General features: G+C 33.2%; 2 protein-coding genes across 4 annotated transcripts in view; one reads left to right on the top strand and one right to left on the bottom strand.

Annotated features, from left to right (window-relative positions):
* Positions 1 to 8,279, top strand: part of Trim9 (E3 ubiquitin-protein ligase Trim9) — a 30,741-nt gene extending 22,462 nt beyond the window's left edge. The window contains exon 9 of one of the 2 annotated variants that reach the window (XM_085960317.1): positions 215 to 8,279. In XM_085960317.1, the coding sequence (XP_085816443.1) occupies positions 215 to 334 (120 nt within the window). In that variant the 3' untranslated portion in view covers positions 335 to 8,279. The remainder of the gene's footprint in view (positions 1 to 214) is intronic. The other variant, XM_085960316.1, reaches the window with a different exon arrangement.
* Positions 8,280 to 8,413: 134 nt separating this feature from the next.
* Dpit47 (DNA polymerase interacting tpr containing protein of 47kD) lies at positions 8,414 to 13,852 on the bottom strand. Of its 2 annotated transcripts, none has more exons than XM_085960319.1 (4): positions 13,701 to 13,852; positions 12,542 to 12,735; positions 10,336 to 10,721; positions 8,414 to 9,594 (listed from the first exon to the last, which is right to left on the bottom strand). In XM_085960319.1, exons 1-4 carry the CDS (start codon positions 13,710 to 13,712, stop codon positions 9,152 to 9,154), a joined length of 1,035 nt encoding a protein of 344 aa, XP_085816445.1. In that variant the 5' UTR covers positions 13,713 to 13,852; the 3' UTR covers positions 8,414 to 9,151. The 2 variants fall into 2 exon arrangements, with proteins under 2 accessions (XP_085816445.1, XP_085816444.1); XM_085960318.1 differs by having other exon boundaries at positions 13,706 to 13,852.
* Between the last annotated feature and the right edge of the window lie 233 nt (positions 13,853 to 14,085).

The raw sequence follows: 14,085 nt of genomic DNA, 5'->3' as shown, positions 1-14,085 counted from the left end.
TGATGTTTTTTTTTTTACATTGCTACAAACCAATTACATATGTACGAAAGTCGAGGACTGCCTACAGTAGATTACTCTTATGACCATATATCATGCATGATACATTTTTAATTCCTATTTCTATTTTTTGTTACTGTGTTCCGATGAATCGATCATACTGATTACAATCACGATATCTAAAAAGTCTCAAGTAGTGTATTTTTTCTCTTTGCAGGGCGGCGTCGCATTCACAGATCTCTACGGAGTATTCTACCCGGCCGTTTCGCTGAACCGCGGTGTCGCAGTCACCCTGTGCCCTGCCCTCGAACCGCCCAGCGATTCCGAGGACCTCTAGCAGTTACCACCGGCTTCTCAGGAAGTCTAATCACGATGGCGAGACGTTCATTTGAACAGTCTACCGCCGATTTACAGACTTCCTGATGGAATTTTACATTCATGTGGTAAAACAGAAATGATTCAGGCGAGAGTTTTTCCATATCAACTCCCTGAATGCATTTAGTTTATTTAAGGCACGATTTTTATTGAAAGTACGATTAATATTTAACAATTTATTCAAGTACTGTCTCGAGCCGTTGAGGATTTTATTTATTTCTACAGGTGCATATAGATTGTTTTAACAATCTACACCGTCTAAATATGCCATATGAAACTATAGAAATATTAACATTGGATTTTATTTGTGTAATCTGGAATTAATTAATTTATTATTTATCATTATCTCTCATAACCTGTACAATATTTCGCATTCTAATGTCGCATACAACCTTCTACTTGAAACATGTAAAACACAGAGTCGGTTGTCATATGGCGTATATTATAATAATTTAATTGATTATATAGTAATCAACACCTCTATTACAAATAAGTTGACAATACTAGAGTTATTTCTTTCTCTTTTATTGTCGATGGCTTATCTCAACATTTTCATATTGAAAACATAATTAATTTCATAATTAAACGTAATTAATCTACTATTTCAAATTATAGCTACGTTTCGATGGGGTAAGTACACAGACGTTTTATGTCCAGTTTTGTAAGTTTTGATTAAAATTGAATTTGATTAATTCAAATCGAACGAAGGTCTGCGAAATGGGCCATAGTATGAATTTGAATGAGACAATAATATCATCTCAAATACCGTATACATAATCACTCTACTTCAGAGCCGATGATTTTATATATCATATATTATCATCTTTCGGTCAATTGAGCGATTGTAGTTATGCAGAAAGCAGCCAGTCCATGTGTCCATTGTTTTAACATTTTTGTTTGTTTGATTACATTACTACATTAAATAATGTAAAATGCACTTGAAAAATATAAATAGGTATTCCTTATAAGTTATTCACACTCATAAATATGGTATGAGTCGCTCAACCTACTATGGAGGTTTTTTTGGGTTTTGAGTAAATCACAAAAAACTATTTTGGGCATTTATCATAATGTTGATGCTAGTCGTGGTGACGTTTATGTTTATATAGCGATTTAAACAAACGTATGCTAAAAATCATGGCTTAAATCGCGACGTCTGATTATGTAGAGCGGATTTAGTAACATGTTATTTATCCTAGAGCGGATTTGGCGACGCAAGTCATTATTCATTTTGAATTTTTGTCGAAACAGGGTGGAATTTAAAACTCGCACCTCGATAGGCTGGTAGACCTATCGATGATATAGCACATACTTTCATTCAAAACTAATTTATTGAAAAATCGTCCAGAGCAGGTTTAGCGACTCATATGTGGTATTTATCATTAAACAAGCTAATATGCCGTGTATGGGGTGTGTAGTTAAAATAATCATTGATAATTGGCTATTTCTCTGTTTACACAAACTGACTGCTTTCTGCATAATTATGCTCAAATTTACTTTTTGCTTCAATTCATAACAGAAACCTGAAATTCAATACAATTCCGACAATCAAACGGCAGAAACAAGTCTTCATTTTGAAGATAGGGTACACTGACTCAGGTACAGAATTAAATTTCAATAAAAACTGGACATAAAATATCTACACACTATCCATTGATATTATGAGTTCATTTCTGGTTAACTATCCAGTAATAAAACCTGTAAATACCAAAACATCGCAGTATTTCTAGCCTTTGTGCTTATTTTATTAGGTGGAAGTGCAGTGGAAGCATAAAAAAAATGTCTATATCTACTACCTAGTTCATTATTTTGATAGAGCCTTTTTGTCACCCGCCTACATTTTTGTGATATATTTTATTTTTCTCATGTTTGAATGTTTAGTCTTTTTTTGAGACATAATCATAGTATTATAAAGTGTTAGTGGGTACAGGAGTAACTAGTTTTTGTAAGGTTCTTTGAAGGGAACAGCATAATATCACCATTATTATAATAGTATTCCCTCGGGTTCAGACGTGTTATATTGTAGCTGAATTATACCTCCAGACTCATCCCAACGGTTACACGTAAATTGTACGTAAAACATTTCACCGTGGCACAGTCTTCTTTCACACTTTCTTATCGGAAAGAGATGACCGTATGGCGTAACTGTACGGTCTCCAATTTTATTAGATTCAATATGAAGATTAATTCAATTTTCATGGTTGATTTTGGCAAAACTCATGAATTCAAGAATGAAAACCTAACCTAACAAATAATTCAGTATATCAGCTATTTTCAAAAATCGTTTGCTGCTAGCTTCCTGTAAAGTGTAAAAGTGTGACAAGAACCGTGTATTATTTAGACATGAATTTTATGTCATGGCCATATATTTCCGATACAACATTTCATGCTGAAGCGTGATACGGCGAACTGCATACGTACAAGTTTCCGGACACGCATCCCAACTACATAATATCAATATGGCTGACAATTAAGCTTATTTATATAGTGTTTGAAAATTTGATTTAATAGTACATATCAGCTGTATTTCCAATGGGTATCGTTTAAAGCAGTGTTTGTCAATTCTTTTAAGTTATGTCGATTTGGCCGATACATCAGTGGCTAGACCGAGCACTCATCGAAGATGTGTTTGAACCCCACTTGGTCCAAGAATCTTTCAGTCTCGATTAAATTCTATTTGAATTATAAATTTATATTGTTAGTCTTAAATCCACGTATTTTGCTCATTTGTAATGTGTTCGTATTAACATTAATATTGCTTGAAATGTTTATCACTGATCAAATGGGATGTAAAGGTGGCATATATTTTATCAAAAACGTAATATTGTAGGGTTACTGCCAAAAGTTGGTAAGTCTCGAAATCATGTTATGGAGTAATTGCAATTTGAAAGTTTGACATGCCCTATAAAATCAGGCACAATGCTGATTCCTCTGTGCTTTATGTATATGTTTTATACAATGGATGGTTTTGAATTTTTTTTCTAGCATACATATTTATATATAGACATATAATCCGTTGTTAACTCTAAATACCTAAATTGTCGACTTACCAACTTTTGGCAGCAACACCACAATATTTAACTCGAGGTTTCTTAGCTATAGAATATAAATATAAATGAGACTGGTGGTGTAATTTGGCAATGTATATGCAAACATTTCTGATTATTTAAGATTATGCAGTAATTTAGAATGTAAGCGGGATAGCCTTACTTTGGGAATGGGTAAAATGGTTGTAGTCTATATGAGTCATGGTAAATTATGAGACTGGTACGTGAGTTAGCCATACGAGAAAGTACTGCTAATATACATTATAAAGAGTTGGTAATCGTTTCACTCGGTAGCTTTTTCACCCCGTAGTTGTAGTATAAGAATGTATGTTACATTATTCACGAAGATGTTTTATTTTTATGTTGTAAAAATAGTTTACTTGACATATTTAGAAAAAATGTTTCGGGTTTGTATACTGCCGTAAGCCAGCTCGGCTTCGAATAATCAAGGAAAGATGGTTTGCTAATCATGTGGTTTGTATTTTCTGCACATTGTCACTGGACCATTCTTGTAGTATTAAATACAATTAATATTAGTAACAATTAATCCGTCTACTGCACACATAAAATAGTGAAATATCTTAACTAAGCAAATTTTTTTTAAATATCGATCGTTGTTTGGTACAATGATAAAGAAATTGGCTTATATCGTCTCTGTTCTGGCAGAACACACTAACTGGAGAATACTAGTTTTGAGTAATTTGACTTTGAAATTGTTAAAATGTTTGAAATGGTCTATCATGTGAGTTTATTAAGTAATCGTAAAAAGGATGACTTTAAAATAAAGACTGTTTATTTATTACGAAGGTTTCCAGACGGTAAAGTTTGAAATAAGAAACATTTTGGTATAACTAACTCAATATGTCATTTTTTCGAATTAGTGTCTTCTGCCAGAACCGTGACGATATTTAGAATGATATTACGATTAAACGGTCCTTTAATTGAACTGCGGTATGCATTCGTAATTGTTACTTGTGGAACGACTTCTATATAATATTTAGAGGCTGACACATAGTAACTGTCAATTAGGGAATTAAAAATCATTTCGCTCTTTCACATCCTTTCATACTATGTGCAAACAGCGCTGTTGTGTCGGACACTGTATAAAAGTCGCACTATACCTTACGTAACTTTCCATGTTGACCCTGCAATATAGATCGCTCTTATAGCATTGTTTCAGGGTGAGCAAGGTAGACTACAACAGCGATGGCGAACCTAGGGTACACGTGCTACCTGCAGCACTCAACATTTTAGATAATGAAATCAATATTATAAAATATAATTATATATTTTAAAAAGAATGTTCAGTCTTCGTTACACTGGTAATACTGCGTTATCGTGACGACGCGGGCCGAATGACCGTCATTACATTATGAACAAGCATCTGATTTAAATGGTTTTTCACCAGTAATTATTTTTGGGTATTCATACCCCTTCTGCTTGTATATGCACAAACACGCATTTGTGGTTTTTTCCTCAGGATATGTATTTCTTGTGTTTTAAGTGGATAAATCTTGTTGTATATGAAAAGACATTGCATTTAAATGGATTTTCAGCATTACATCTTAAGTAGACAAAACTTCTGCTTGTATAACAAATATCGCTTATTTTTTGGTTTGTGTATGGCATGTATGTATAATTTTATGTGACTCTGAAACACATATGAATGCCCACATAAGAAGCACCACAGTTTTTTTACTCAGTATTAGTTTATTGGGGGGGTGAGATCGCTAATAAAATAAATATTAACTGTTAGCACGCCACCCACTGTTATAAATTGGTTTTTTTGGCACATTGGGCAAAAAAAGATTTACCATCGCTGGACTACAATTTTATTCTATTGATTAGCGCAGAGTGTTTAAATTAAGACATGCCCGCGAAGCTGGCAGTTCATTTCAAAACTCAAAAGTAACATCAATATTTTCTCCTACTTAAAATTTACTAATGCACTTTATACCAGCAGATGGTATTCGTATTGAATTTTTTTTCAATGGGTTAGTACACAAAATGTTATGTCCAGTTTTGTATGTAAAAAAATTAAAAAACTGTACACAGTATTTGTGCGATGATTCATGAATAAGTTGCTCGGTCTATTAATGCCCACTGCAGTTCAATTGATTGTTATTCTAATCATCCAACGCTAGTTTCTAAGAGTGCTTGCGCACATACTGAAAGCTGAATCACAATACTGTGAACCCGACTTTCATAAGTGAAGAATGTAACTTTTTTATCGGGTCTTGTAATTATTACCAACAATTATTTATTATATTATTTTCATGCTTATTTTACCTTTTATGTCGTGATGTGATGCTACCATGCATCCGTAGTGCTTAATATTATACTAAATTAAATATTGTGAATAGTCCATCGTACATCTAATTCTAAGGACTTCGATATTATATTTTTAAAAACTTATTTGTTTTGTAAACTAGCGTATACGTACTAAATCGTTAAAGAGTTGTTAACATTTATTAATTAAGTCGTAAAACTGTAATCAACAATACCAACTTATATGCCGTACTAATGCTGTTTAGTAGACTTACAATTTTTGTATTAAAGCATCCATGAATATTAATATATTGACTAAATTACTATGAGGCAAACTTGTAGCACATTGCAATTAAAATTTAATAACTGAAACATCGGTACTGATATATTTTTTTATTTTTACACACCGATGTTTACATATTATTGTAAAAAATATGTACATCGTCTGCTCAACTCACAAACTGCTTATCTTCAAACTTAACTCCATGTTGGCAGGAGAGAGAGAATAATTCATATCAGAACTTTTTTTGGGGTACCGTTAAAATTATCGTTAAGTCTTGAATGTGAAATTAAATGGAAAATATTGCTTAACACCGAATTTATTCAGTTGATAGACATGTCAGTTAAATTCGGATATATGTTCGTGCTGCCAGTTACGGCCGAACACAAGCAGATAAAGCCGAACCAGCGCCATCTAGTCAGTAATGAGCTGAACACAAGAATTTTGTATTGACTCAGCAATTTTATTAATCATGTCATTGCGATTGTAAAACAAATATTATGTTCCGACTAGCTGCTACTAGCCACTCGATATTTGACAGCTCGCAGGGAACTATAAATGAAGACGGCAGCCATGACATAATCACATTTCAAAACAGTCGGATCTCGCATCTCAATTTTCAATATGTAAATTTGACGTACTCTGTCTCGTTCTCAATGTTAACACGGCCAAGAGAGCGACTGTTAAAAGATAGCACTTTTTAACAGTTTAAACGGTTAACTTATTTACATAATTAACTGCCAGAATATGTCAAGTGATAAATGTGATATATTTATCACAATTAGCTCTTTTTGGATGTTAAGTGATATGTATGAATAGGCCTGCGGAATGTTTTTCTAAAATCTGGATAAGCAGTTTGCAAGTTGAGCAGATATTATTTTTTTTAACACTACGACCATGAGGCCCAATGACAGTAGTGTAATGGCAGAAGTAAAACACCTAGGCTTTGAAAAATAAAACAATATAAAGTGATTATTCCTGGTATTTATGAGGTGCGCAGTTTTTTTTCCATTTAATGGATATAATTACGAGGCTTCAGGCTGATGATGATAACACCGGTATATCTCAAATATTGCATTTTAATTGCAGGTTTCTACTAAACTTTGACTGTTAATGAGTACTATAATAGAACATAATTTGCCAGCAAAGTTGGATAACTTCAAATATTATTGTTTGCCAAGCCTCGTATACTAACTATGATAATTTATTTTTCTCTTATTTAAGTAATTTGCTGTAAATTGCACTTTGTTTTGTGATGATTATAGGGATTTATTATATTCTCTGGTGCGCCCACCAATGACACTAGTTTTAAATCACCGTTTGATATTTCGACTTTTTATTTTTCAAAAGGAATCATACTATGAAAATAGGGTATTATAATATTAAAATTATTAACTTCTATTTTGTAGGAAAACAACGATTTGAAGTGTGTTTATATGAAATATTTAAAGTGGAATACGTCCTAAAGTTATTGTAAAATTTTGTCTAACTTGATTTTGGTATGATATTCAATTTTTCTATATGAAATTCCTATTTTGTGTTTTTTTAATAATATAGCATTTTGATATTTTCTGTAGGCTATGTTTATCATATTATATCCGTGATAATGTATGTAGTTGTGTTCTTAAGTTATTTTAGGCAGCACTAGATTAATAATTATGTATTAATTTATGAATTCTAATTATTATCTATCTTTAAATATATTTTCTTGCCGAGTAGTTTAATTGTAATCATTGGAATGAGACATTGTTTTGTTGGGATGTGTGTGAAAGAAAAAGAAAGGTAAGTCTAAAATCACAAGAAGATTCAGTATCACACAACTTTGTATAAGAACTGCTTCTTTATGAAATTTGTTAATCTAGCAGCCTTGATTAGACTCATCCTTTTTCTCATTTACACATACTAGTCGTTATACAATTTATTTATTTTTTTTAGACTTCCCTTTTCTTTTTGCACACAGATTTATTAGTCCCACGAAAGCTTTGAATTGAATAGCTGCTGTTTTGGATTAAAAAAAACGATTTGGAAAATCAGTTTTAAAAATTTGAATCTATTACTGAAAGGTGCTTGTAAATGATCAGTTTTGCTTTGCAATCTGTCTCCGTTTCCGTCGAGCTATCCATTAAAAAAGAATTTCCACAACCAAAATCAAAAGATCTCTTATTATTTTAGGGTAGCTAAAAGATGTTTTCTAAATATGAGTTTGTGTTGTTTTTTGAAATATTATTTAAAATATAATCTAGTTAGTGTGTATGGTAAACTTACTGTCAAGACTGCACCTTGTATAATAAGGTTTCTAATAAATAACTTTTACATTATTTGATGTCTATTTTAATATCGTCGATCCCATATTCCTTAAAAGCGGTTTCGATTTATAAATGAATTCATTTGAATCATTAGATTCTCTCCGGAAAATGACAAAATTCTAATAAATAAAATGCATATATGCTATAAAATATTGTTTTATTTGCCCACACTTATAAAAAAATAACAAATATCCATAAAATACATCCAAAGAAACAAACATACATATTTAGCCTGGTTTGATAGCTGTATAGTAGAGTTGATATTTACGTATGGAATGACTATTTCCACAATTAAATTATAACATATTACAGCATAACCCACAATTCAAGCATCAATATAGTTTAACCGCCAAAAACATCATATAGTTTTAGTTCATTAGCAAAATGGAGTCTAGGATGATTCAGCGCCACTCACAATGGACAAAATAATAAAATACATGTATGTGACATCTCTCTTTAACCAGCAATACAATAAAGCGATGATTATAGTTATTGCACATACTCATGTATTCAATGGAGTGCTTTTATATTACAATCTTTCACTGAACTGTAGAGATATTGTGCAATAACATTTACAGAGTGGCCGATATTGCACAACATAATTCAACAAACTTTACACACCATAAACGCAATGAGTCTGTCTTTACAACAACCATAAACCACGCTTTATTATAAGGAGATATTTTTAATTACATTTGCTTGTCTACTTGCTGGTTCAAAACATAACATTTACTAGCTCATTTCATTCATCCAGATGTCTCATTGTCCCGGAAGCAAGTCAGTGTCACCGAATCGTCACATTCCTAGCAAAATGTATTCCTTAGTTATAATTTCTTCAAAGTCTTCATTGTTTAGCTTTAGCGGATCATATCAATGTTTCAAGAATATGTAGCTAACATGCACGCTTCTGGTCTACTATTTTGTACAAATACAAGAAACGCGGGTGTCCCACAACGCAATTCAAACTTCACATCTTTCATTATATCTAATAGACTCTGATTTGGATTGACTTTGTGTATGCTACGTTTATTGGCTCCCTCATAATAGATATTGACACTCGTTGGGTTATAAGATCCTTCTCTGTCCCATTCAGGAGTAGTTTGAAGTATTTCTTCGATGTGTTCCTGTAGAATGGAGGTTTCTTCGTAGCTCTGTATGAAATCGGTGACGTGGTATTCCGGGTACATGAGCAAGACCGGCCAGATGAGTTGTTTCTGGGCATTGTCAAAGTGGACGTGGCAACCGGCAAGTGCAGGAAACGCGGGCTCCAGATCTGACACGCTTAAGGTAGGTTTTCCGGGAATATACTCTAGCCTGATTCCTGCAAAATGAAATATTAAATTTTATAATCACTGAAGCAAAATGACAACATAGCCCATTTTCTGTTTCATTTAAAAACAATGTGTTCATAGCTGTCTAATTATATAGCTACCATTTCAAACGTCATAAAAAAACTTTCAAATAGGTGGTAAAAACAAGTAATTTTTTTAAATTCTGATAAAACAACAAGATTCAAACGGTAGTTTCGGATAGAGCTCAGTGATAAGAGCATTAGACTGGAAATCGAAAGGTTGGTGATTTAAGTTGACTCGGAGGGTTTTTCTCTCTCCGAGTCAACTATGACGCTTTTTCATTACATATCAGTTAATTTCACGTGACCGGAGATCTTGCAATGCCACTTTCTAATTATATTTTCTTCCTCAATTATTGTTCCCCCGCCCACGATGGCTGAATGGTAACGTGCCCGCTTGTTAAATCGTGGGTCTCAAGTTTGTATTCTAAATCTTGCAAATTCAAATATTGATTATCACTGTGTTTGAGCCCAGAGCATGCACCTAATAAGTTGAGCAAACGGCTAACATCAATTTCTTGCAAAAAAAAATGTAACGAAACATCTTTGCGAGGCGGCCGAGATACACATTGGATTGTGTAGCCAAATAATAAGTATTGTATGTAATTCAATAATTAGTTATACTTGATCAGCTGTAAACATCTTCATTACTATTTAGGATCTTCTGTTCTGGTTATCAATTTCAGAATAAAATTATTTATTATTACAAACCTCTCTCCTTGATGGCTTCAAAAATTTGTTTTTCCGCATTATCTTTTTTCCTCTCCAAAAAGTCCTTCTTCCGCAAATCTCTCTCGTGGTTAACCTTATTTTTGGTGGCCTCCTTCTTTAGATTCAGCGCAATTTCATCGGCGGCGTCTTCAGCAAGAATTTCATCGCAATATTTAATGCAGACGTCAAACTGAGATATTCGGAGAGCACACTGTGCTGCTCTCAATCTGGCTTTCTGGTGATCCGGTTTAAATGAGAGCGCTTTTTGCGAGTCATTGAGGCTCGATCTGTAATTCTGCAGGAAAAAATGGCTGGCTGATCGGTTGTTGTATAGACTTGCGTTCACTTCGGGATCGTTGCATTTGATTTTTATGCCTTCTGTGTAGCTGTAAATAGAAACATAATGTTTCAAATCCACAACTCCAATTATTATCAAGAGTAAGCTGCATTGAAACACTAATAATAGTATCATTTGGACCCCGATTTACATATAAAAAACGACTAATGAATAAACCATAATAGGATCCTTTTGAATGACATATAATTCCGTCAATATAATTTTCGAATTTAGTTCAAATAATTATTAAATGTTCAAAGGTTTTTTAAATGCTGGATTTTAGTGCAGTCTTATGACCAATTAACGCTTCTTGGGTACCATTGTTTCTGAGTTTAAGAACATAAAAAAATTTTGAAACCAAACTCACTTTTTTCGATACATGAAATAACCATAATTACTTGTTACCTCAGAGCAATGACATTATTAATGGACAACGCACTAGGTACAGTAGCTAGCAAGTAAATTCGCGCATAGCGACGTTTGCACATGTACAGGTAGACGTCATGTGACAAAATTTCGCAATTTCCATTATGCGATATCACGCATCGGGAATTTATAGCAATATCACCTTTATTGCAGTGGCGAAGGGTGGAGGTAGGCTGTTAAGATTCGCTATAAATAGTGCACACTAAACTTTTTTAGTCATATGTATTTGTTTTTATTGAACTAAGACTACAATTTACAGATGGTGTTAGTTAGTTTTTAAAAATCAACTAAACCCTGCCTAAACGAAACCATAATAGTTTTAGTCTAATTTGGGCAATATGACAAAATTGTGCACACTTTTTCATTCATAGTTATTTGTTTTTGTTGGATTAAAAATACATATTGCACATATTCTTGGTTATTTTTTTTAAATTCATTAAGCCCTGCCTAAACCAAACTATAATATATATAAAATATTATTCTATTTATAAAATATTCAAAGTTATGTATGCTTTAATTGCATAATTTTAGATATTTTATAGATATACATGTATTTTTTGACTATTATCTATTATGGCTTGGTTTCTCAGGGTTTAATTGAATTTTAAAAACTAACCAACATTATCTGTAAATTGTAGTCTTATTTCAACGAAAACAAATATCTATGTCTGAAAAAGTTTAATGTGCACTGTTTATGGCGGATCTTAACAGCCTACCTCCACCCTTCGCCACTGCTTTATTGTAATGGCGTTAGAACAGATTATGCCATTCGGCCAGACCTGACATAAAGTGAGTGTCATTTTTTGTAATAATATAAAGAGAATGGCTATTGTTCAGCAAAATGAAGCTGTGTTTCTTGCATATAACGCACAGTAGAACCTCAATTATTATTATTAACTTAACTATGAAACGTTATACCATCATGTTGCTTCTCAGTACGGCTACCAAATTTAAACACAACATAGTTAAATATCATTCAAATCAATATTTACTAGCTACGTTTCCAAAAAATATTTAATTCAGCCGTAGAAATTATATCTTACTCAACGCACATTGCGGAGATATAAGCGTACCAAATTCTTTCTCATTCGCACTCACGGTTCGTTTTTGTTCAGGCCTTGCTTGTTACATACATTAAATTAATGAGTAAAACTTCTTTGTTAATATAACAAAACATAATATTAAATGCGAGGAGAGGTTGAGATGTGGACAAAAAGAGTATTTGCTAAGAAAACCCTGTAAGTGGGTTCAATGTACAAGTTCCATGTCAAAGGCCTGATATGACTGGCTGAGGATAGGGAGATTTTTTGGAATTTGGTTGCTAGTATTAAGAAGTTTGAGAGTATTAAGAAGAATATTAAATATGAAGGTCTGACAGATTTAGCTTTTTTTAGATTTATATTTAATATTAGCAAATACACGATATAGCAAAAGGTTACGAACCCAAGAATTGCCATTCTGTAATTTTTGTGTTTAAAATTAAAATTCCCGTCTTCCTTGTAATTGACTGCGAGCTCCGTCGCTGTATTTTCCTCGGGGTCATATTTTAAACGCTGCAAACCTTCCATAAGTGGTGACAGTTCATCAGATGATTCCGGAGACTGCTTCATGAAGAATGGATGCTTCGCCATCTCCTCCTGATATATGAAAACGTGATTGGATTATAATATACTCAATCCTGTAACCCACCTTCCACTGCGGTGATCAGAAATAGTCATTAAAATCGAATAGCGCCTGTACACGTGCATGGAATTACTGTCAGCAATCATGCTTATTTTAAACCACCATGACAATAACTGTTTACATGTAAAAGTGCTGACTGTCTCTCCAATCTCATTCTTCAAGAGTAAGCGAGACGCGAGGTTGTCATTTTATACTACTATCTGATAGGTCGCATTGAAAATCGGTTAATCCCAAAATGAGTAGTTCGTTTTTTACCAGCATGTTCACCCCAATCGCTCTACTGCGCAGGCGCAGATCGAAAATAATCTTACTTGCGCGCTGAAATTTGGAACCCTCCAAACTTGTTTGATTCACGCACGCAATCTTGCCAACTGCAGGATAATACATGTTTCCCCATACATTTTCTTACTGTGCACAGTGAATCTATGCACGTGTAAACGGGGTATAATTCTAAATGGTTGAAGTAGGTAATAAAAAAAGGTTCTTGGCTTATTTTTGTTTACCAACATCAAAAATATTTTTATAATTTTTTTCATCAGATAATAAATAAAATAATCATAATGTCTAAATAAATATGTAAATCTCAAGCAACTAAGTGGTGTAAGTATTCCTCTTTCTTTCACATATGTATAGTTATTTTTTTACATTCAAATTCAAAATGCCAAAAACAGCTGGTTAGCAATGTGTTAACCGTAGCTGTTTAAAATTGTTAGAAATATATAACAAGTAAAGAAATTAGATTATAATATCTGATTAGCGGTTTTATCCAAGCAAATTGTCTCTAAACAAATATGCTGTAAAAAAAAAATACGTTGAACATATTATTGAGAACACGTTATTACAATGTTATTGATGGCTTGACAGTTTGACATTTTTGGCACATGTGTTTAAATGTAAATAATACAATAAGTTCTCGCACCCAACCTCCCATCGATCTTCTGGCCAGCCATCGGTGTATCGTTTCTTTTCCAAACCATCGATAAAATCTTCGAGTTCCTTGTCCAATTTGGCTGCAAGAGCCACTCTGTCTTCATCTGACATACTTGGTTGCGGCGACGCCATTTTGATGGCACGCGGTTTTGGAAGCACACAAAAAGCCCAATGACGTAATCAACAAAATGGCAACCACGCGTCCTATCATGGTGTAAAAACCATAGATGGGAACGTAGACTGGTAAGCTCAAACTAACTTCGAAGTACACTGTACCGAAAAGAAAGCGAAAGATTAGGTATTTGTTCTAAGAGATAGAAAGATCACACAGAAAGTTAAGTTTCTTTTATTATCCTAATACGGTAAAAAAATAT

Source organism: Rhyacophila brunnea, unplaced genomic scaffold (assembly GCF_057557595.1).
Source record: "Rhyacophila brunnea isolate RB1 unplaced genomic scaffold, BYU_Rbru_1.0 scaffold_11, whole genome shotgun sequence".
Taxonomy (NCBI): domain Eukaryota; kingdom Metazoa; phylum Arthropoda; class Insecta; order Trichoptera; family Rhyacophilidae; genus Rhyacophila; species Rhyacophila brunnea.
The sequence above is the reverse complement of the archived record's forward strand: the minus strand, read 5'-3'. Positions and strand labels throughout refer to the sequence as shown.